General features: G+C 28.5%; 1 protein-coding gene and 1 long non-coding RNA gene across 5 annotated transcripts in view; one reads left to right on the forward strand and one right to left on the reverse strand.

The window, feature by feature from the left end:
* LOC122269062 (uncharacterized) overlaps positions 1-25122 on the forward strand; it is a 103779-nt gene extending 78657 nt beyond the window's left edge. The window contains exons 3-4 of the long non-coding RNA XR_006224952.2: positions 20842-20920; positions 23051-25122. This is a non-coding gene — a long non-coding RNA (uncharacterized lncRNA). The remainder of the gene's footprint in view (positions 1-20841; positions 20921-23050) is intronic.
* The window catches only part of LOC107450354 (PTB domain-containing engulfment adapter protein 1), a 47647-nt gene continuing 39287 nt past the window's right edge, over positions 17748-26107 (reverse strand). For all 4 annotated transcript variants that reach the window (XM_016066121.3, XM_071178413.1, XM_071178414.1 and 1 more), the window contains exons 11-12: positions 25118-25281; positions 17748-20537 (exon numbers count right to left, since the gene is read on the reverse strand). In XM_016066121.3, the coding sequence (XP_015921607.1) occupies positions 20463-20537; positions 25118-25281 (239 nt within the window). In that variant the 3' untranslated portion in view covers positions 17748-20462. The remainder of the gene's footprint in view (positions 20538-25117; positions 25282-26107) is intronic.

Below are 26107 nucleotides of genomic sequence, written 5' to 3' on the forward strand. Positions count from 1 at the left end.
CCTATTGTCGCGGTGCAATATAGATGCGATTTGTTCTTTCTTATACCGCGTCCGATTCCTAAATTGAGTTTTATTTTGAGTAGGAGTCTTAACAGGAAGAAATCCGGTTGGGATATTTAAGTCTTGGAATGCTTTCCGATGTCACTTTGCTGCGAATTTCTTTCTGTTACTTTGACAGTTTTTACGATGTTCTGAAAATTCAAGTGGTATAGATTCTAGAACGAAGTATCGGAGTAAACTTTATGGGTGGTATGAAGAAAATGGTATTATGCTATGAAATCTCGGCTGCTTGGAATGGTTGTAGCTTTTAACACACTAAAACTGAAATACTATTCTAAGACTTTCTTTTAATGTAAGGATATAGAGCTCTTGCACTTTTGCTTATACTAAAAGTATTAAAGTATTATCTTAAATTTATAGTGCTATAGATGTAAGGACGAGAATCGTAGAAACGTTACGGATGGTAATAAGGAAAATAGCATTATGCTGTAAAATATTAGACATTTATTTGTATTGGTTGTGGTTTTAACACATTAAGACTCAAATATTGTTCTCCGATTTTTTTTTCTTACTTTATATAAATTATAGAATTCTTTCACTCGTGATTATACTAAAAGGATTATACTATAGCACGATGCCATTGGAATTTTTGTTTTCGCTCTTATATAGAACAAAAAATTTAACTGGTTTGCTTGAACTGGTTACCTATTCTACCCTGCAAATTCTGCTGTTTGAAAATTCAAGTCATTTAGATGTACAAACAAAGTATCGTCATGAACTTTTGGTAAAAGGAGAAAAGTATTATGCTATGTAATCTCGGCTGTTTGGACTCTAAACACACTAAAACTAAAATATTTTTTCTTCACAAAAATTTTTAGTTCTACACTTGTGATTATACTGAAAGTATTATGAATAGGAAAAAGTATCGTGGAAACTATATGGGCGGTAACAAAAAAACGTACATATCATGCCATAAAATCTCTACATTTTGAATTTGTTATTGTTTTAACACACTAAAACTCAAATATTATTCCACAATTTTTCTTTCAATTTTGGCATGAAAAAAATAGTATTATGTCATGGAAACTTAGTTATTTGAATTAATTACTATTTTAACATACTAAAACTGAAATATTACTGTTCTACGATTCCTTCAAAATTATCATGCAGATAGAATTTTTGCTCTTATCAATTTACAGAAAAGCTTAAAAGTTTTTTTTTTAATGTCAAATTCATTTCCTATGAAGTTTGTTTGAAAAAGCATTTATTTTTGTTATGGTAAGTGTTTCGCTCATATTGTGACTTATGTGCTGTAGGTTTTTAAATATTATTCATTCAAAATACTCTAGCAGTTAATTGTTATGATTTTACAATACGAAAAATCTATTTAAAATTTATTTTTTCATATTGTAAAGCTACAACATCCCGTAACGAATCAAATTATTTTTGTTTTAAATAACAATGATTATTTTTATCTTATTATAATTGTTTCCATTACTTTGATCCAAGAACGAATAATAATTAAAGACATCGAGCGAATGGTACATATAAATATTGTAATGATAATGCGTTTCGTTATCATAACAATGCGTTTTTCTTAAGTTTTTCTTTTACAACACTCCCTAGTTCATCTTGAGGCTCCAAGTAGACATTCCTTATAGACACTCTTTAATGTATAACTTAGTGTTTATATCACAATTTTATTTACTCTGCATACTTTCGTTCAATGTTTCAATTGTATTTATAGTTCCAAAGTTGAGTTTTCTCATCACTTTAATAAAAATTATTGAATCCAGAACAACTAGCGTGATGTTAAATAAAACAGATTTTATGAATACATAAAACGATTTTGCGATCTCTTCTTCCATTACATAAACAAATCCTCAACGAGTTGTTCAGCTTATTACTTATTATTCAGCTTATCATTCATAACTCTAGCGATCTCTTCCATCACGACATAAACAAATCATGTTCAGCTTATTGTTTATAAATTTGCAATCTTTTCGCCTGCGACATAAGCAAATCCTCAACGAGTCGTCCTGCTTATTACTGTTATTATTATTATACGTTACTCAGCTTATTTATAATTTTGCAATCTCTTCTTCCACTGCATAAACAGATCCTCAACGAGTAGTTCAGCTTATTACTTTGCTATTATTTATAATTTTGCGATTTCTTCTTCCTAGACATAAACAAATCCTCAACGAGTAGTTCTGCTTATAACTTATAATTTTGCAATCTCTTCCTCCATGGCATAAGAAAATCCTCAACGAGTAGTTCAACTTATTACTTGTTACTCAGTTTATTATTTATAATTTTACGATCTCTTCTTCCACTGCCTCAACGAGTAGTTCAGCTTATTACTTGGCTATTATTTATAATTTTGCGATTTCTTCTTCCAAGACCTAAACAAATCCTCAACGAGTAGCTCAGTTTATTACTGCATTCGGCCAGAAATTTTTTTTCCGCTTTGAAAAATAAATGCGTTGCCTTTTTTAACATGCTCCAGCATTATAGTGAAACTCTTTATACGTTTCCAGCGCTTTGATGGATGAAAATTCATTGCCAATAATTTTTCAATAACTAAGCCTACAGTGTACAATATCTCCAACATAACATAGATTTAACACCAGCACGCAATCAGTGAGTTTTGCGTTATTGGACAACAGGAAGAATATACCAACTTTAATATTCTCCCCTCTCTCAAATATCGAGATAAATTGCTCAAGTGCAGAATCCGAAGACCATAAACGAAGCCCAGTTGGATGGTCAATCTTTGGTAAGATTTCCTGAGAGGGCACTTATGAAGGTTATTTCACTGGGGGTTAGGGGGCGGTTTGATTAAAAGTGGTGAGAAAAGTGTCTGCAAGCTACAGACGGAAATGGCACTGTTCCATAAAAAGAATTTCTTTGCGTTTACTGAAGAGGTTCTATGGATGTGGGTACTAAGAATTAATGCGTTGTTTCAAGTACCTAAGGAAATCTTAGATAAGCCCGGAAAAAAAAATTGGAATATATGTTTCACTCGATACAAGGGTGAAGTATAGGAAGAAAAAAAAGTGTTGATGTAATACATGGGTAGAAAGTAATTACTTCGAAGTAAAGGAAATTTTCTTTAGGAGAAAATATACAGGTTTTATACGCTTCCTTTTATGCTCTTCCTTTTTCATTTTGTTTATAAATACATAATTTGTTGGATCCGTTATTTTATGTGTAAGAAATATTAACTAAAAAAAAAAGAAAAACTGAAATCCGCACTCTTTAAATTTAACTAATAAAAACATTTACTATTCAGGAGATTTTTCAGGAGAGTGAGATACTGTCAATAATGTAATGGCAAATAGAGAGTACTTAAATAAACATATCTCATGTATAAATGTAAATGCGAAAATACCGCGTTCAGCCAGTAGGGTGCTCAATTCTGCCTCGCAATTGAAGAATCAACGTAAGCGACAAAAAATTCAAAATTGAGATTTTTATGTAGTTGGCATCTTTATATGGTAAGCTAAATATGGCAAAATAAAAGTTCTCAAAAATAAATTTTGTTTTATCAGTTTTTTTAAATTCTATTTTATTGTTCATAGATTAGCAATAGAGGAAAAGTTGTCCAACTATTTTTTTCGAATCAATCGTGAAGCACTTATGCTGGTTCTTCAACTTGCACGTCAGAATTGCTAACTAATGTGCTACAATTCATGTGCCGCTGTGAATCATGTATCTCTGTTAGTCATCGCTCTTTCGAGCAGCAATTGTAAACTGTGATTAGTAGTAATTTGAGTTTAAACTGCTTTATTTTGTATACGATTTTAAATGTGAAAAACCTGCTTAGATGTGCTAGCACGTAAAGCAGCATTAATCGTAAGTAAGTAAAAATACATGCTAGGTAAAAGAAAATTAATCAACAGTTTACAATCACTAACAGTTTAAAATTAAATACCAAAAATATATTGAAATGTCGCTTGTGAGTGCGACTTTTTTTATTATAATTGTGTATTTATATATAATTGTGTTACAAAGTATTGTTAATTAGACTTACTTAAAGAATATGCACGTTTCAAATGTTATGATGTATTAATTAAAAAAATATTCCTGGATTTAAAAAATAACAAGAACTCATGAGAAATTCACCCCACAATGGGAACATCGTTTGTGAGTACGATTTATTTCTTACAATTGTAATAAGGCTTATTGTTAATGATTCATACTTGCAGTATATACACTTTATGAATATTTTGATGTATCACGCTAAAATTATTCCTGAATTTAATAAATAATGAATTTAAAAATCATAAGAAATTCAACTCAAAATCAAAACGAAGATAGTGAATACTATTTATTCCTTACAACTGGGGATACAGTTTATTATTAATGATACATATTTGTATCATATAAACCTTTTGAAAATTTGGATCTATTAAGTTTAAAATATTTCTAAACTTTAAAAATAACAATAATACATAAGGAATTTTCCCCCAAAATAAAAATTTCATTTTTAAGTACGATTTATTTCTTACAATTGTGATACAATTTATTGTAAATGACATATACTNATATACATGTACATACATATACATACATATACATTCATAATGAATTTAGCTAGGTATATAAATTCTAATCAATGAATCTCCTTACGTATTAAATTCTTATCTATCACATCATTAATCTGTTGAAAAAAAGTGTGTTAAAACATTTCAACACACGATTGAAACATTTTGAAATTTCACTCTCTTTAAAAATTATTATAAACTTTGGAAAAAATTTGTTCAACATTGAATCACAACATCAGTAGTTTGAGCCAGGGCTTGAAGAATCTCAATATTTTTTACAATCTCTAGCGGGCATGTTAGCCTATGAGAAGCATCCTCAAATTAAACTTTTAAGAACCAAAACATATACATTATACTATCATATACATTCATACATATGCATTTATGTAGATATATACACACATATACAGTTGCAGCCAACCCACTTTTAGTTGTTGTTTATTGTGATTTATTAGTGAATCATAGTGTAACTTAATTTGCTTGTATCATTGCCTATTATGTTGTGAAACTTAATCTTTCTTAAATTGTGAATTTAAAAAATTACCCAGTATGCTCTATTAAGTGCTGGTGGGTTATTTATACTTGTAGAATGTACATCTTTTGGATATGTTGATACATTACGTTAAAAATATTTATGAATTTAAAAATATCATTAATTCATAAGAAATTCACTTCAAAATCAAAACTTTTGTAAGTTCTATTTCATATAATAGTGATACGAATTATTGTAAATGATATATATGTGTAGTCTATACACATTTTGAATATTTTAATACATTACATTTTAAGTATTTCTGCATGTAAAAAAATAATAATAATTTATAAGAAACTAAATAGCTGTTTTTTATTTTCGTAAGAAAAAAGAATTAAGAGAGAAAAAAGAAGAAAAAAACACGAGTATAATCATTAAAATCTTCAAATCACCATTTCCCCCTTCTAAAAGACTTTTAATTCAAAATATATTTATTTTTCTAATACCTCATTCCAAAATCTTTTGAACGCTATTTTCCCACTTCACAATCGAGCTTAGAAAGCTGAATTAGGATCTCCCAACGAAAAATTTCTTTCTTTTTTTTACCTTGCGCGCACGGACAGAATAAGAGTGAAAATGGTATAAAACGAGAACAACAATGAACCAGAGTTCCAGAAAGTTTTACTCCCAATAACTTAGCTGGCGAATGCTAATTCCTTATCCTGCCTTCCTGTGCCTTCAATGGAAATCGTCGAAACACGATCTCAGAACTGCAATAGAACGAAAAGTTTATCCTTTCAACAGTAACGCACGGGCCTTGCGTTCTTTTTGAAAAGGATCCCGCAAAAGAATATGCAAATTGGGATTTCCCTGAAAAGAATATTCGAATTAGCCGCTTACGCAGAAGCAGCTGCGTCCAAAACCCCCTCACTGAAAAGATCTCATATGGCTGTGTTTGTTTTGGTCGGATGAGTAGCGCTATTGACAATGCCTCACTTGGAGGAAAAGTTTCTGAGTTTGGGGATGGCACCACAATGAAATTTCTATTGCTTCCGCGTTATTGCCAAGAGTTTTGATTCAGAAAAATCAGAATATTTCTAAAGTTGTATTGTTTTCGACTGATGGACTAACATTCATTATGTAAAATTGGAAACATTTTCGAAAATTTATATTTTGGAAAAAAGTGAAAATTATATACAAAATTATTTTTCCTCCGCGCTGGTACCTAAACATTTGTATTTTCATTATTTTGAAATTATGCGTTGATATGCATTCCTGTCTTATCAAAACGTCTGTCATATTTGCATTAACTATTTGTATTTAACTGATATTCTGTTTATCAAAATTGTCTTTTTCTTCATTGTTATACATTTCAAGTTTACAAAATAAATTTCGAAGAAATTTTTGCATTCTTCAAAAAGGCTAATTAAAAATTTTTGCTAAAAAAAAACTTTTGAACTTTAAAATTTACAATTAGGAAGGTTTAACAGAACACATTTCAATGTATGAAATGAAACAATCATATTCAGAAATATAAAGTAATTACTGAATAAATAAGCATAACGCATAAATATAATTATCCGAAGTTTAATGTAGGGGAGGTTGATTCTTTTTTCTATTTGAAGGCATTTATGTGGATTTTTTGAACTCTCAGGTCAATTTCTTAAGTTTAAGAATACATAAATTACTTTTATAAAATAATTTGACCTAATGCTGCAAAATATTTAAGTAAGGTGTGGTGATTTTATACCGAAAAAGAGTTTTTTGTAAACACCTTCATCTCTTAATAGAAGCTTCAAAAATTAAAAATTGCTAAATTTCAAATGCTCAAAACATACGTTCATTATGAAGATCTAGACTCAAACGCCCACTTTTTCTAATCCTTACAGAGAATAAAGTTTTTCTCCTCCGTTTGTTACAAAATTGCAGCTATCATGCACCATTTTCGTTTTAAAGTCGTTTTTAGAACTGTTAATAAAATGAGTCTCTGAAGCTACTATCAATATTGGCAATCGCTGGTTGGGGCATTTATCACATACCGTTCCAGGGCAAATTTGGTTGTCAAAAATTAGATGATTCATCAATAAACGCACTATTTTTTTGGAATCCTGTTTAAATTTAACTTCAAAAAAGTCAAAATTCTTTCCATTCATGTTACATCAGCTCATCTTGATGTTCTAGAATCTAGTTTTATTCATCAGTATTCAATTTCTGTCGTTAATGGTATTCTTTCCTCGCTGATTTTCGATTCCGCATAAAAAAGTGTCCAACACTGGTTTACCTTTCTCGGTCACCACCATTTCCTTCTACTACCAGGGTTTTTTCTTTTGTTTTTCTCCTTAAATTTTTCTTTTTCATTTTTACGGAGAAAGCGATGCGTTTCTCCGCATCGCTTTGCGTTTATTATTTACTGCGTGCGTTTATTATTTACTTGATGGGTCTTCTTGATAATAAATATTAGATTTGACCACTCGAAAACAAGTGAAAATTTCAATCTGAATTTTGAAATCTAATAAAGTGGTTTATCTTTCTGCTACAGTTTCTTAGGATTATTCATTTTAGTTTCATTTGTGTTTCCATACATTCTATACTCGATTTTCCTACAATCACTAAACTACAACTTCCACAGTTAACCCTGAATTATCAAATGTAATGTAATATTCATAATCGTTATTTTAAGATCTAATATGGATCAGAATCATTAGATAAATCATAATCATTATTTTAAGCCTCATTTAAGGGCTAACGAAACATTGTGTCTATCTAATAATATACTTTGTCAAAAAGAACACCATCGATATCCTTATTGAATGTAGTAGCATTAAAAACTACTGTCACGTTAACTGGAAATGAGAGAATGTTTGTAATTTAATTTTTCTAAACTTTCATGTAGATAAATATATGTGCGAGAATTCACGTATCTTTAAATCGAATTATTAACGCCTGATACATCTGGCAAAAAGAAACTGACCTTTCAAAAGGAGTTCAAGATAAATACGGTACATAAAGGAATCAATGGATGATCGATAATGTCTACCCTAAAATCATGAAAACGGAAATTTAGTCACGTAGGGAAAGATTTATGGAGGCCTATAAGCACCCCCTGATTTACTGCTTTAACTTATTTTTATTTATAATGTTGCTTCTTTAAAAATGGAGATCACATCTTTGCATTTATTTGCTTGAAGTATTTAAAACCGTATTTATTCTATAAAAACCAATATGTAAGGTTGTTAAGAGTAAATGATTTTAGAATTAAATTTATTGACAATTTTCAGTTTATGTTGTAAGAATTAAACTTTAGATATTTTTTAACAGACAAAGTATTTTCGAAATATTTCACTCGCTTTAAAAATTATTATATACTCTGGGAAAAAATCTGTTCAACATTGAATCACAACATTAGCAGTTTGAGCCAGGGCTGGAAGAACTCAATTTTTTTACAATCTCTACCGGGTATGTTAGCCTATGAGAAGCATCTTCAAATTAAACTTTTAAGAACCAAAACATATACATTATACTATCATATACATTAATACATATGCATTTATGTAGATATATGCATACATATACATGTACATACATATACATGTACATACATATACATGTACATACATATACATACATATACATTCATAATGAATTTAGCTAGGTATATAAATTCTAATCAATGAATCTCCTTACGTATTAAATTCTTATCTATCACATCATTAATCTGTTGAAAAAAAGTGTGTTAAAACATTTCAACACACGATTGAAACATTTTGAAATTTCACTCTCTTTAAAAATTATTATAAACTCTGGAAAAAATTTGTTCAACATTGAATCACAACATCAGTAGTTTGAGCCAGGGCTTGAAGAATCTCAATATTTTTTACAATCTCTAGCGGGCATGTTAGCCTATGAGAAGCATCCTCAAATTAAACTTTTAAGAACCAAAACATATACATTATACTATCATATACATTCATACATATGCATTTATGTAGATATATACACACATATACATATACATTCATAATGAATTTAGCTTGTTACATAAATTCTAATCAATGAATCTCCTTACGTATTAAATTCTTATCTATCACATCATTAATCTGTTGAAAAAAAGTGTGTTAAAACATTTCAACACACGATTGAAACATTTTGAAATTTCACTCCCTTTAAAAATTATTATAAACTCTGGAAAAAATTTGTTCAACATTGAATCACAACCTCAGTAGTTTGAGCCAGGGCTTGAAGAATCTCAATATTTTTTACAATCGCTACCGGGCATGTTAGCCTATGAGAAGCATCCTCACATTAAACTTTTAAGAACCGAAACATATACATTACATTATCATATACATTCATGCATATACATTTATATAGATATATACATACATATACATTCATAATGAATCATATGAATTCAGCTGGGTATATAAATTCTAATCAATGAATCTCCTTACGTATTAAATTATTATGCATCCCATCCTTAATCTGTTGAAAAAAAGCGAGTTAAAACATTTTAACTCTTTTAAGTATCAGAGGTAGGAAGTATAATTGACAGAAAAGTACTAGGCATTATTAACAAAATATATTATACACAACTCGATGATTACGCTGCATGAAAAAGCATTGAAGAAGTAAAATATTTCTCTTTCTTTTTTTGTACCGTTTACCGCCTCATTTGGCATGTTCAATCAAAATTTTAATTGCCATTTTACGGCATTTATAATGTGAAAGAAAAAATTCGAGTAGTAGTGGTTCAAGCGAACTGAGCGTTCGACTGCCAAGGCGGTGACCCATTGTTTTTACAAAATCTGCTCCCGGCACGCACCGACCACAGTGCTGTCATAAAATATCCTCAATGTTAGACGGTTCATGAATTGGAATCCACATTCCGTCGGACTAACCTTGGAAGGTTTTCTGGATTTTGTCTTCATGTAATGCAAATGTTGGTTAGTTCCATTCGAAAGTCCTCCATGAAAGCAAATTTGCCCCCAAAGTTTGATCCAAGAATTCCTTTCTCTTCTGGATTGGATTCAAATTTACAGGGTTATGGAGTTGAACATTGAAAGTCGTAAACTCAGAATAGAATTGGCACTTCAACGCCGATTATAAAATAAAATGAAATGTGTAAGAGTAAAAAACATATCTCCGATAAATATATCTTCAAAACCCGGGCATTTAAGGTAATATAATTTTCGATCTCAGTACCAAGGTCACGCAAATAGTGGTTCACTTAGTATCATGTATACAAAAGAGGGGTTCCATAATTACTGATATTAAAATAAATATTTAGAATCATTGAAAAAAATTAAAGAAACTCAACGCATTACGGGTCACGTCCCGCAGTGAACTGATCCTTAAGACACGGTTCCCAGCAGATCACCGAAATCAAGCATCACGGGCTGCTGTCAGTGTGCTGGTGGGTGAGCACGTGAATCAGTCTGAGTAGGGACTGAGGGTGTGCGGTATTGGTCCTCGTTAAACTGTTCTACCGTAAAGTGCTCGACTTCGCGTGCAGGTCGTCGGGCTACTGAAGCGGGGGTGCAATCCCCTCCGCAGAGGATCAAAATTGTGATGGCGGATCATCCTCAAGGATGTTTCCCAGACCGTCACCAATAACCCATTGTGCAGCTCTAGTGCAACGTAAATGAACTACAACAACATCACGGTTCACAAATTAATATTTCAAAGCGAAAGATAAAAAACAAAAAGTTTTTAAACTTTGACCTTTCACTATTGAGCTGAATAAGAGTTAAGGAGAAATTAAAACGACCTCAAAACATTTAATTTGAGGATGGAGCTTACAGGCGGTGACTTGCCAAAAACAAACAGATGTTTGATCATTTTAATCCTTCTCTCGCCTTTTACATCCTAAATAATGATTGGTCAGTTTCGCACAGATGAATTTGTGAAAACAAATTATATTGAGGTTATTGCGGAACACCATGCATATGTAGGCTAGAGACGTGGGTCTTGATGACTGTAAAGAACACTACAGTCAAAACAGATACGTTTTGAAATCATATTAATTAGTGGAATTAATTTATTGAAACTAACGTAGTTAATTAAAAAATTGGTTCCCACAATCTTTCAACTTTAATTTTTGTGCAATAGTTTGAGATGTTTTTTAAATCTTGGTGCAGAAAAAAAAGCAAAAGATAAAGGTGGAACTAATTCCCACAAATTTGAACATTGAAACTTTTAGATCGTTGTTGAGTATCTATTTGATCTACTAAGATATAGTACAATACTAAGTAATCCACTAAGATCTAGGCGTGACTATGCAAAATACGTTTTATATCTAATAATTCAAATAAAAATTTATTTTTCTCTTCATTTCAAAATGACGTAGAATTTGAATGCATGTATGTTCGGATTGTATACCATTGCAAACAGACTGTGAAGAGATCACGCCAGTCATTTACTCTTTTTTTTCTTGGTCGATTCCGTAACTCCTATATTTCACATCGCTTGAATCAGTTGGGTGTTAAAAACGAGGGTATGATTTCGTTAAATCTCTTGAATGGTTATTTTGTTTGAGTTATATTTAACGCATCATCATGTCAATTTTTTTAAAAATTGGTCCATTAGTTTTGGAAATTTGGACGATGTCTGAAAATTCTATTAATTGCAAACATAATATCGTCGTGAGAACGCTTTGTTATTTTTAAATTATTGATTCTTTTATTTATTTATTTTTAGGCAAATAGCCATACCCGTAAACGATTTTATTACAGACAGAAGCTACTTTATTTTTGAATGAGAGAATTAATAATAACATATTTAATACTCCAATCCCTATTTATTAGAATTTTTATTAGATAAATTTTATCAGGATTTTCGAATTTAAAATTGCTGTCAGCTGAAAAATTATCGTTTGACAAATTAATTTAAGATAAAATATTGCTTCGTGCAACATTTTTTATTAAGATTTAACATTTCATTATTCTTAAAATCATCGTTTAAATTATGCAAAATTACTTCATTTCGATTACTCAAGTTTTTAAATATTTTTATTTAAAAGAAAAAAAAAGTTCAGAAAAAAGCAAGTGAACATGTTTTGAAATAACCTTTACATTTAAAAATATTAAGAAAATTCTGGAGGGTATTAAACAACAAATTTAATTTCTTAAAAGATTTCTTATTTGAAGGCCATTTTTATTGATAAATTAAATTTTTTTTTTAAGAAAGCAACTTCGGAACTAAGTCATCTCGTAATTAAAAAATAAAACCTTCATTTAAAACAATTTTTCCGTTTTTCGAATATTATAGTTATACAAATATCATGAAAAAAATGGTTTATTGAATTTTGAAGATAGAATGAACTTTCATTTACTAGAAGAAAAAATTAAAAACATTATTAAAAACAAAAACTTTATTTTTGAGCATAAATGTAATTTATGTTCTTTTTTGTCATCTAGATTAGCATGAAGCAAGTGTGCCATTTTTTAAAATTAATTCTACCGCTACAAAGTATGCTGTGAAAGAATATTATTTATAACTTTCAAAATTAAAAAAAAAACGTATATTGTAAGCAAATGCAAGAACCTAGTCCTTAATTAGTCTTCATTAGAATATATTACACGAACTTTGGTAAACAACGTTAGCTATGACAGCAATTAATTGGAGAATGCGACAACTATTTTCTGCTGCGCTGACCAAAATGGAAAACAGGAAGGTGGTTTTGATATGACAAACACTCTTGGTTAATAAATAACCCGGATGTTGGATGTATTACTGCGCGTTCTTCGAAAGTAAAAGTCAAGCAGTCATATTAAGCTTTAAAAGGATCATTAATTTTGGAAAATTAAAATTTTTTATTCCGCGACAGGATAAAGAAAAATAATTCTTTGACAAACTTGATATTGTCTTTATTAAAAAAAATAAAAATTGTCAGAAGCATGCTGTTTTTATTATTTTAGTGCTTAGGAGAAAAAAAAGAATTTATGTATTAAATAGTAGATATTCGGTAGACAGAACTATGGAAGGATATTAAAAAATACTGAAGCTCAATATATGAAAAATTAATTTTAGGCGCCATATGGCTTCAAAAGAACATTCTCTCTTTTATTTTGCTACCTCCATATTTTTTATTAAATCATTATTCTCTGCGTTTAAAATAAAAGCACATTGAACACGTTTTTCTTGCTCTTATACTCTTACTCACTTTAGAACAGTGCGATTCAACACGCGGATTGCAGACCTGTCCCCACATAAAAATTTCATCCAACAGGCAAGATAGGGGTTATAAAAATAATGCCAATTTATCCATTGTTAATCTCACTCGAGACCTTCATTTTATACTCTCCAACTTTACTGATGACAAAAATTACACAAAAATGAACAAATTTAATTTAAAAAAATACAGTGTTGCTTACAGTGCATTAGATGTTGCCAGATATAAATATTAAAATTCTTTTCGAAATTTTTAAAGATATAAAGGGTCAAACGAGATTAAAACTGTTATATGATTGAAGGTTATCTACATAAATTCTTAACAAGTTAAATTTTTTCTTATTGTGTAACACATTGAGTATTTCTAAGTTTAAATATTATTTTAAGTACGGTTGATTAATTTTATAATCTATAGTTATCCGTATATTTCGTTACGATTATTAACAAAATGTGCTTACATTAAAGAGTGATAAATATTTTAAAAACTAAAATGATCTTTTTTTTAAAACATTTTTTAAGAAAAAAAACTAGTGATTGATTGTAAGATAAGACTCCTAGTAATTAAAATTAGTTGCAAGTTTCATTTGAAGTTCCTTAAAAATTATAGTCAAGTTGATTATTTTTTTTTAAATATGAGACAAATTTAATCAAGTTTACATACTTTAACTATCATAAAGAAAATTGTAACGTTAAAACAACGAAAGTCAAAAAATGTTAAATCTTTTAATAAATGTTTGTTAAGTTTTTTTTTTTAAAAAAAATTTTGTCTTTCAAAATGGGCGATGAGTGAAAAAAGATTTAATATCTATTTTTTATTGTAAATTTAATTGCACAAATATTAAATGAAAATTTGTAATCATAAAAGGGGCCCTTTATTTATAAAATGTGAGGAACCCCCCCTCCCCAGTTCCTGCTGGCCCTGACGTTACATTTTGTATTAAAAGAGCGAAAACGATAAGACCTTGAAAGTGAAATTGCGGAGATATAGAGGAAACTAAAAGGAGTACAATAAAAAAAAAAGTCAGATAATTAGTTCTAGAATTATTAACTGCTAAACTCGTATGTATATCACGTAGTATTTTTTATATACTCTACGTGAACCACTTAGCTGTCCACGTGAATGAAATTACAGAAGTGCTAAAAGGACCATTCTCATTTATTAACTTAACGAAACTTTGTTTTGTTTTCATTGATATTTCAATTTGTTCGAAGTTGATTACTATTTTATGCGCTTTTTTTCGCAATATCTTTCACGTTGCTTGCTTCAAATAATGCCTATTCATTTTCTCTCTTGAAATCTCGATTTTATATTCTGGCTCTTGACTTCAGATCAAAAGTTACAAAAAATGAAAAATTTTGATAAAACAAGAGTGCGAGAATTGATGTTGCCTGATGTTATTGATTTTATCGAAATTTTTAAAAATACAAAAAGGCTCAAAACAATTTATAACTATTTTTAATTTTAACTGTAACTAATTTTAGCGAGTGAAATTACTTCTTGTTGTATAACAAATTTTGTATTAAGTTTAAATAACTTTTTTTACCTGCGGGTAATAATTTTTAAAATCTAGTTATCCTTATTTTTCATTTCGATTAATATATTAACAAAATGAGTAACAAGTATTACATAACCAAACTATTTTTTAAATGATTTTTAAGAATAAAAAACTACAGTGATTAAGGGTTACAATTACAGCGTTTCGTGAGAGAGGCGTTAGTGCAATGAGCTTTCCAGTAATTAAAAAAAAAAGTTGCTGTTTCATTTGAATTTCTTTATGAAACTATACTTATGTTGATTTCTTTTAAGTATAAAATTAATTGAATATAGTTTCTGTACTGTAACTAAAAATTAAGCTAAGATAAAACTTAATTAATAATTATAATCAATATTCAAAAATATAATCAAAATTGTAATCAATATAATCAGTCAATATTAAATTAAATCCTCGTAAATAGAATTAATTTACTAGAATTTTGATTTTACTTGATTTTTTAGAATTTGACTTTGGTTATGTTCGGATTAGAAAGTAAAATTAGATTCTGATAATGTATTTTAAAACATTATCAGGGTACAAATTATATAGAAAAAAGATATCATTACAATTAATATGTAATCGTTGGAGAATATTTCATTATTAAACAACATTTACGTAATTTTAAATTTCATGAAAGATATATGGTGACTTAAAAAAGAGATTTTTGTTGAGATTATTTATATTAATAAAAAACTCGAATAAGGTTAACAATGAATCATATTAGAAATGTATCAAGAAAATTTTTTAACTGTCAAGATCAATTATACCCTGCAGTTCTAAATCAAAATGAATGTAATTCAAAATGAAGTGGTATGTTAAAGCAGTATTTAAAATTTCCTTAAAAATAAATTTTATTGAATGAAATCAACAATTCGTTTTCTTTCGGGAATGACGCCGATCATCACATTTCTATTCTTAACTATGTTGTCCCTCAGGTAACTAAAAGTAGAAACTCGCCATACCATTTTTGACGCCGATAATGTTGGTATTAATTGAAATAATAATAATAAAACTACTTTCTAAAGAGAAAAATTTATGGAGTAAGGGTATCAATTCGTTTAGGAGAAACATAAAAATTCGGTAAACGTAAAAATTCGGTATTATTGAAGTCAAAGATTCATAATCAGGGGAGATTGTGAACCCAACTCAAAAATAATGAAAATTTCTTGAGTAAAATCATTAATGACGCATTTCAAAAAATTAATTTCTTCATAAATTTAAATCAGTGATATTTTATCAATGTAAAATTCTAAATAAATTACATGCAACATAATTTAATTTAATAATTATGTGTAAGTTTACTTTCATCTCGAATCATATTTATTATTCTACCAGAAAAAATATTTTCAAATGAAAGAGAGGCCAAGTATGAATTCTAGTTCCAATACTTTTAAATAAAATATACAAGAATTTTTACACATAAATGTGATAGATGATTTCTTGGCACTTCTGAACCTTGAATTTCCGGAAATATCGTGATCGCGGTTAGTGAAAAATTAGGAACTACTGGTGTTATGGTAATTGGTGCAGATTTAATAGGTACCAAATATATTAATACATGTACAATTAGTATATTTGGTACCTGTCAAAACTCATGAATACAGTGAAGTTTTATTACATTAATTCTATTTTGATAGGATGAACTAGTAAAAATGTGTTTTGATTAATCTAAAGCTCGATTTGATTAATCGTAAAGACACTGGGAAAGACAACATATCATTTCATTATATGAACAATTGTTAAAGTGAAGTTAATATAAAAGTTTACCATTCCTTCAAACTTATTCTTTGTTTTGTAAAAAATTCGTCTTAACAGGATACAGATCTTCCCCAGTCTACTCTGAATTTGGTAGCACTAACATAGCTTTTCTTGTAAATTCTGAATATTTCCAGAAATATCTCAGAACTAAAAAGTCTAATAAAATTCAGATCTGAATGTTTTTAGGCATATTTTTGGTATGAAGCATTCATGAGTTTTATAAATAGGTCACTGATTTCTGGAATATTTTTTAATATAAAGTCGTCATTAATATATAAGAGAAAATAGTCAGGAATAAGTTCCAAAAAGGTATCTTAGAATTGGAAAAACTAAAGTTGCAGGGTAAAAAAAAAATATTAAAAGCTTATCTAGTAAATACATTTTACTGATAAATAAAAAATTTGTGGATAATTATAAAATAATAGTTTTTATCAACTGTGAACTAGTTATATTAGATAAAAATCTGATCCTTCAGGATAAAAGTTACTTACCGTGAAACTTTGTTTTTACACAGTGTGCAATGAAAAAATTTAATAACCCTAAATAACTTATTCTAATTATTGATTCTGATTCAAGTGGTAGACCTTAAATATGCTAATTATAAGTTACGGAATTGAAAAGAAAAATTTATTTTGAACTACATAGTTTTAAATTACATAAAAATTAACGTGTAAAATTTTTTCAAACACAGTAAATAAAGTAACAAAACTAAAAAATAGTCAAAAATATTTTTTTGCATGAGGCTGTATTTGAATAAACGAATTTTATGTACATAAACTTTTTAATTTGCTTGAACTTTTCTAGATACAGGGAAATAAGCAAAAAGTGTAAATGAATAAATTTTCAACCGCTCTCCTGGCTAAATTATTGGAACTATACTTCCAAGTATGTCTTTAACAACAACATGTTAGTCAAAAATACCAATCCATTGGAGAAAAAAAGAGAAAGTATGTTTTTGAGTCTGATTTTGCAATTTAAAACATTGTCTGCACTGGTTACTTAGCATATTTGTGGTTAAGCCCTCCAACCATTTATCACAAAATGACTGCTTCAGAACTAGAGTAACTCAGTGATATCTCCCACCCCCCTCACTGCACAAGCTCCAAAAAAAAAAAAAGTTAACTCAAATAATACCCAAAACAACAAAGGCAATGACAGGTTAATTTCCTGCCATTTAAAAATTTATAAACTGATACTATTTTAAAATATAATACTGATTAAGGAAAAAAAAACATTCTGAAGAACTGTCCACATGTACAACACTTCTTGGGTTTTTAAAAGTTTTATTAATGATAACAGAAGAACCAAACATTAATTAATCTTTCAACATATTTCACAAAGCAGAACATTTTTTTTTAAGCAGCAGAGATTCATTAAAAGAATAGGAACAATAAATTTGTAAATTTCCAATTTTCAGAACAGTATCCTTAATTAACTGCAAAAAGTATGAGTATACAAACACAGTTCATGTCAAGTTTCATAAACATTAGATTTATAAAATTTCATTATACAACTTTATTCTTTAAAAAATCGTTAAATATCTCGCAGACATTTTTATAAATGGCACAGTACTTATGATTGGAATATTATATATACAAATTATATATTTCTTTGTCTTAACCTAAACCTATAAAATGGCAATATAAAATTCATACTAAGATACTTGTTAAATTTTCAGTGTAATTTTTATCTTTGACAAGTAGTCGTAACAACAAGTATAACCTGTATAGAAATTAATTAAAAATTGATTACATTCTTCATAATGTAGTTTTAAGCCCGAAGAAGGCCATTTGCTTCAATTTTAAAGTCATTTGTAATTTAAGGATTATAATTAATTTTGCTTAGCCCTTTAAAAAATCTATACATTAATTTGAAGAAAAAAAATATAATATTAACTGTCTTAGATATTTTTCAAGTGCAGTATAAAACAATATACAATGGCAGTCGGCATTTTTGATTAATTCATATTACAATAAAGTTGAATTATTTAGCAGTAAAAATTTTATGATTATCATACTAAATCAAAGGTTTTTGACATTTCGCATGTTTATTTATTAATAAATAGTGTGAAATAACTCATCAAAACTGGTCAATGTTCTAGAAATTAAAAAAAAATTAAACTATAATATATTTGCATTTGTCTTCAATAAATTTGTGACATTTTTACACAAACTGGATAAAAAAATTAATGTATATACAAAAGTTTAACAATATAACAGTAGTTGTTTAATTGGTTCTACAATAAAAACTAATAAACACAGTTCCCATTTTAAAGGAAACAATACAAATTTTTAAATTTAACAATCACTAACACAAAATAAATTAATATAAACTATTAGTCAATACTTTTTTTTTACTAATCCGAAGCAATTTTTTTACACAAATAAAACACAAAATTTATATGTATAATAGCTATGTAACACTACAGCAACAACTGATTAAAGAAAGGTTATGTATTGCAAAACATTTTATCAATATTACTGCAATTTACTGAAAGGGAGGCAGAAAATTGGATCAATAAATTACAAGTTCAATTATTCTTCCCCACTAAAATATGCAAAAATTATATTTTTCTGATAAAAACACTTAGTATCACTAACATTTGTTTTAAATTTATAAACATTTTAAAATAAAAACACAAAAGATATTTGAAATTATTTACAAATTTAATTAGAATTTGAAACACTTTAAATTTATTTAAATAACAAATTTAAGTTTAAGGAACTCATTAATTTTTGGCACATATTTTTAAGGACAGTTAATTTTTGCTGGTCTATTTTTAACTTCAAATTATAAGCAAATATATATGAGAATATTAGAAAAAATATATCATACCATTTATCTGTATGTAAATATAAAGTAAATGGCAACATTTTTAAATTTCATTGTTAAAATAAAATAAATTCTTAAAATTTCACTTAATAGAATCTTACAAAGTTGTCTTGATTTTCATTTGTTTCAGTTTAATAGTACTGTTTCAATGATACCATATAATCTAAATCATAATCCTCAAAACAATTTTGTATATAGTAAAAAGAATCTATATAGTTTATTTACAATTAAATTATTTATTTCTACTATAAATTATAGTAACATGTAATGTAATGATTTGTAATAACAATGCATCAATTAGTCTACATTTGTTTCTTGTGACAGGTTTCAAATAATTATAAAATTTAATTATTATTTAGAGGAGCTTTGTAAAATAATTTTTTTTTCTTCCCTTTACAGGTTGTTTCATAACAGGATTGAATATCATCAATAGTTTGGGAGTTCCAATTATATATTTGATACAAAGTACATTGCGATCATTAGAGTATATATTGTGCGCAGAAAAACTGACGCAAGTTGCTACATTTACTGTTAAGTTGCTAGATATATCGAGTAAGAAAATCTATTAGTGAATTCCTATCTTAAAATTCATGTATGGGATATATTTCTCTCAGTTTATAATAAAAATAATTCAACTTAACCCTCTGAGCATTTGCCCTGGCTTTTTTGCATCAAAAACCAGTCATTTCCATCTTATTTAATAGAAAAGTAGTGTGATTAGTGTACCAATGATATTTCATCACAATTTTGCACAGGCACAGATTGCTTAGAGGGTTAAATTAAATAGATTACAGTCTAAGTAAAATTCTCACTACAATCATTATCAAGACTTTTAAAAAATAAAAGCTATAGCTATAACTAAGCTCTAAAATTCAAGATTTCTTAGTTAAGGACGGTAAAATTTTAAAATCTGTTGCTTGGGATAGGCCTAAAAATACATTCAAACTTCTGACGTTTATAAACTGTACATACTGATAACTAATTAGAGTGAATTTAAAAGTAGAAACTTGTTAAATCATGAAGCTTTATGGTCCCATTTGGTAATGTACATTTTTACAAGTTACTGTGCTGCAATTAAGCTTCAATTGTGCTTTATGTGTTAAAATATGAGATGCCCAGAAAATACAATGTCCATTTACACAGAATTTAATGAGTTTCTGCAGCAGTATGTGAATCAAAAAAGTCTTCGTTTCCAAATGACAATCCCCGTGAAAAACCATCCTGAAAATTTAAATAGATAAAAAAACGAATAAGTTAAAAAAAAATAATAATGCAGGAACAATGTTACAAATAAATGAATTAGAGAAGAAAATGATTTTTTTAACAATACTAAATACCTTTGTCAGTGTCAAAAGAGTTTTTGTGTTCTGAGAATTCAACATTGTTTGAATATGAATTTTAAAACTTCAACTAAACTTATTTTAAATTTTATACTTGTAATATATATTTAAAGTTCAATATATAATTAGATACAACCAAATGTGAAATAGAATAAAGAAAATATATGCAACTTTTTCCTTTGTAGTGTGCAGGAAACCTGGTTTGGAGAATTTTAACAGCGAAAAACAAGAATAGCATGGCTCATACAAGTTACTGCTTAGCAGGTAAATAGAATTTTGTTACAGGATTCTGAATGTCCACCATTTTCTGAATGTCATATTTGTAGACTTTATGTGCCAGTTTTTGTTAAAAAAAAACAAACTTAATTTCTAAAATTGGAGTTAAGTTCAAAATAACTGATTTATTTTCATAAAATTCTTAAAACTGCTAAATTTTCTTTACTAAGTTCTTTGGCGCAGCATGTCCACATTTGGATTTTGAGCCATTAAACTCTACATTCAATCAATCTTTACTAAGGTCAATGATTATAAATGTTGGAATTGCAGTATAACAAAATTGATATGTTAATTTTTATGGACTAGATAAAAATTTTTGAATAAAAACAAATTTATGGAGGAATAAGCAAACTAGTACATAACTATAAAACTTCGCAATTAGGAATGACATCATTAAAAGCAGACGAAACTCCCTAACTATGTTTAAGAGTGAAAAAAATATTGAAAGTTTAATTAATTATTATAAATGTTTATCACAGTAAAGGTAATTCATAATTTATTGAACTTAATACAGCATGTCTCGTGAGATAAAGCCACTTTGATTTTGTCCCATTACTGGATGCGAAGAAAATCAATGAGAACCCAATATAGATATTAAGAAAATCTATATCGAAAAACATTTTCAAAGGAGTAACTCAGTTCCTGTCCCCCCTGGGTAAGAAAAGAAATCGAATAAGTAAAAAGAGGAAACAAAATAAAGCCACTACTGCTAATAGCCAACGTTTACATATGACCTGAAATAGATGTTGCATATCATTTACTAAACCATATAGAGTACAAGCATCAATATTGTCTCAAGTTTCAATGATGGCAGTCTTCAAATTCTGCCATAGACTGAAACAGCTCCTTTCTGATATAAACAGTTCTAGGACAGCTCGCAAATTTTCTTAGGGATTGAGGTTGGCAGAATAATCATGACAAGCACATTAATATTGAAAAATAACTACCGTAAAGATTTTTCAACATAAAGTTGAGGCATTGTTCTGTTGGAAAATCTGACAAGAGTCACAAATTATGTAACATCTTTTTATCAAGAGTGTATGTGGCATGAGGACAAGCTAGGTTTAAAACCATAGTGAAGCCGTTCCTTAATGAAATATTTTCTCTTCTACCTTTGCATATAGTGAAAGCAGCTTGTGACATGCATTAAACAGTGTCTTAAGCTATAAAGCTATCATACGAATGGATCAAATAGTTTTATGGGCTATTGAAACACTAAAAAAGAGGATTTCTTCTATATTATACAGCAAAATGGAAACTGATTATTTGCTGCAGTTATAGTGATAAACTTTACCTATTCTCTTTTCATTCCGATTAGCAAAATATGCCAATTTATTGATCTTTGTAGAGAGATTTGGTGATGCAAGTCAAATTTTCCAGCTGAACAGTGCAATAATGAAAAATCTTCAGAGTGGTAGTTTTTGAATAAAAGAATGCTTGACGTCCTCAATGCCTCAAAAAACGTGGGACCCAATCTCAGTAGGATTGTTCATACTGAAAAGCAGTAGTTTCACTCTGTGGCAGTATTGTGGGTTGCCATCATTGAAACCAGGAATAATATTGATGTCCTCCAGGATAATAAATGATATGCAACATGCATAACAATACTAGTGTTATTTCAGCAGATCAGTTTTTTTGATTTTTTTCTTCCTCCCCAGGTAGGACAGGAACTGAGATAATCCTTGTAAATAAATTATAACAGGAAATCATCCGAAAAATAACTTTTATTCATACAGACAACAGAAATAATAAACTGATAAAACACTGATATGAGCCGTTACTATACATTAACAGCTTGCCCGTACGGGACAGTACGTTTGGTAAGCAAAAAGGAATAAGCATCTTTTGTATCCACGTAATGTGCAAATATTTGAGGACTTTTTCTCATGATTAAGTCATTTCACTTTCACACATGCTGAAATTAACTTTTTTCCTTTTTCCCAATTTAATAAAAAAGGTTAATCTGTATCTAATGCCCGAAAGAAAAATTACTCTTTACATTTTAAATATCAATTTTGCATTAAACGTTTGATTACATTCTGTGGATAAATGCTTCTTCCATACACTTTTCTTGCCTAAATTTCAATTTTTAAAAAGTGTTTTTACACATATTTTTAGATTTCTATCTTCAGCTGTTTTTCCTCCTAACTCACATGAAGTCTGCTAAGACCATTGAAACACCATAGCCATAATGATGGAAATAAGAGAAAAAAGTAGCATGTCTCTGTCTCATACTTTCACATGATAGAGAGCTAGAGGTCCATTACCTTCCAGCAATAGGTGTATTATTGACTGCAGATCCTTTCATATATTTAAAAAGGCATTCTGACTGGTGTAAGATATAGGAATGATATCTTGGAACAATATGCTTACGTTTATAGGGGAGAAAAAAACTTTCTACAATCAATTGATTTACTCTTGAAACAAATTCCAACCCTTTCATCACCATGTACTTTTACCAAAAATTGTTTTAAAAAATGTTAGGTTTTATTGAACTCTATATTGATTTATACCGGGATGAGTTTGGTAAAAAACCTATATCTAAAAATGTTAAGCGCAAAGTACACTTTTTAAAATACATGAAGTTCGAGCAAAAAAAAAAAAAAATTATGTATGAAGCAATTTATACACAGAATATTATCAAGGTTTTGATTAAGATATCCGCGCCGGATTTTATTTAAAATATGTGAATATGAACATCAATGCTTCTTTTTATTACTCTTTCGCCTAAATACAAATTCTGATGTATAATTTTTAAGTGAATTAAACACAAATCAAAATAGTGGCTTTTAAATCATGCATGTATAAAACACAATATTTGATATAAATCATGTAAACACAAATCGCAATGTGCGATTTTAAATATGAATGTAATTTTAGATGCGTTTGCGTAGATAGGAAAAAGCTTAAAAACGAATATTTTTTTCTTGGAAATTTGAAGAGGCAATTTTATTTTTTATTAAGTTGGAAAAACTGGATAAACACATCCCTAATACTAGCAAGAAGTCAAACGCAATCGCGTGAAAAGTGCATTAAAGTTTTGATCTTACCACTTCCCCTTTTTTTACTAAAGAAAAAAAATTCCTGCAAAGGCCTTTCACACAGATTACACATATATAGATGTAGATAGCCATGATTTCATTTTAGTGAATAGCAACACATTGCACATTTAGTAAAGTGAACATATTCATTGTATGAAATGGCTACATTAAATTATTTCAGGAGTTAACAAAATATTAAACTTCCTTTAACTTTGAACACCATTGTGTATTAACATAGAAATTGACCAATTTGGGACAGTAAAATCATTACTCTTGACAAGCGAACAGATCAGTGCGTTTGACACATTTAACATTAATTTTAAGTTATTTAAAAATCGGAGCAGAGGAACAAGATGTTATAAAAATGATACTGATGAAATTTCTGCTCTTTTAACAAATAGTGTGTGTTAACATTGTGGTAGTGTAAAAATTTCGTTCCGTGTTGAATTTATTATTCTGCATATGAAATTTAATGTTTTGGAAAGCTTAAATTACTTACAAAAATGTTTAGTTTATTTCAATATATAGATACATTTTTTTTTTGTAAATGCATAAATCTTGATTAATAAGCATTCAAGAGGTTATAAAAAAAAATTTTCACTTAAAATTTCTTTCAAAATTAAATTTACAAATTATACCACTTCATAAAATTGAAAACAAAACAGAGTTTAACATCTCTAAAATTTGTGAACTTTAGATTTTTCTAGCACAGAGATATAGTTTGTTATTGTGGTCATTTACATTAAATTCAAAAAATTTTTTTTTCAAAAAAAATTATTAATCATTTGTTTTATTGTTTTCCATCTTTAAATTTCTTGAATGAATTCCAAAGTATATTTAATTTCTATCATCTAGAATTACCAAGTGAAGTGTATGAAAGTCTGTTACTGTTAGATTAAGCAAAGCAAACTGATTTCTCCGATATAGCCACTAGAAGGTGTCAATATAGAGTAGCAGCTAGACCAGCAATGTCAAAGTTCACTTTGGTATCCCTCTATATCTCTGATTTTCAAAAGAAATAGCACACCTCAAGGAATGTCCATGATTAAAAATGTTGTCATGCCCATTGCAAAAGCAGTTTGTGTATGACAAAATATTTTGTCTTAACCAGCTAACAAGTAAAAATAAATTGGATAACACTTACTCTCATCTCTGATATTTTCTTATCAAGTTCCCCAATGGCATTCTCTAAGTCTACGCCATGAGACGATGGCACGGTACTGAAATCACCCATTCCAAATGGGTCTGCATTGGAGTTTTTGGTGGGATTAAAAGGAGGAGCACCAAATATGTCTGTGCTAGCTTTAGCTGGAAAAATAATAACTTCAGTTAGTTCATAATATACATCACTGTATGAACTACCCTGCATGTTTAGTCTTATTTAAAACTAAAAGTTTTACTAAAAGTTTTAAGATTCACAGTAAAATATACAAATTAATGTTGGTGAGAACTTCTTTACTTCAAAGAAGTTATGTTAAGTGTTTGCAAATTATTTTGAAAGTTTCATAATGCAAAGAAATTAATTTGAGTAAGTAGTCCTTTTGCTCGAAGGAAGTAAATATACTAACTAATAAGATATGTTCATTTCGTAGAAATATAAAGGGAAGACTTAAATCAGATTATTAATAAAATTCAAAGGACTAGATTAGACATTTTAATTATACTTGTCACTAAACTGTGTAAAAAAAAATTCACAAAATTTCCTTTTTGAGCTACTATAATGATTTATCTTTAACTAGACAAAAGCCATTTGATAAATTTTTTTTTAAAAGACATAAATCAGGTTATAAATTAAATTCAAAGGACTAGATTAGATATTTTAATTATACTGAGTAAAAAGATTCATAAAATTTAATTTTTCAGCTACTATAATGATTTATCTTAAACTAGATAAAGGTCGTTTGATAAACATTTTAACCAGAGATTTTTAAATAGAACAATTGGTGGAAAAAATTATCAGCATAATGCAAGAAAATTATTCTTAAAGTAATGTAAAGAGTAAAAAAAAAGATTTACTATTATGATTGCCACAACTGTGGTCTCATTTAAATGAGCTGAAATGCTGAATGTAAAATATGATTTTTTTACCTTTTTTAACCTGCCTCTCCCAGGCAGGGAAAAAAAGCAAGAGGGC

This window comes from Parasteatoda tepidariorum, chromosome 3 (assembly GCF_043381705.1).
Source record: "Parasteatoda tepidariorum isolate YZ-2023 chromosome 3, CAS_Ptep_4.0, whole genome shotgun sequence".
In the NCBI taxonomy this organism is placed as follows: domain Eukaryota; kingdom Metazoa; phylum Arthropoda; class Arachnida; order Araneae; family Theridiidae; genus Parasteatoda; species Parasteatoda tepidariorum.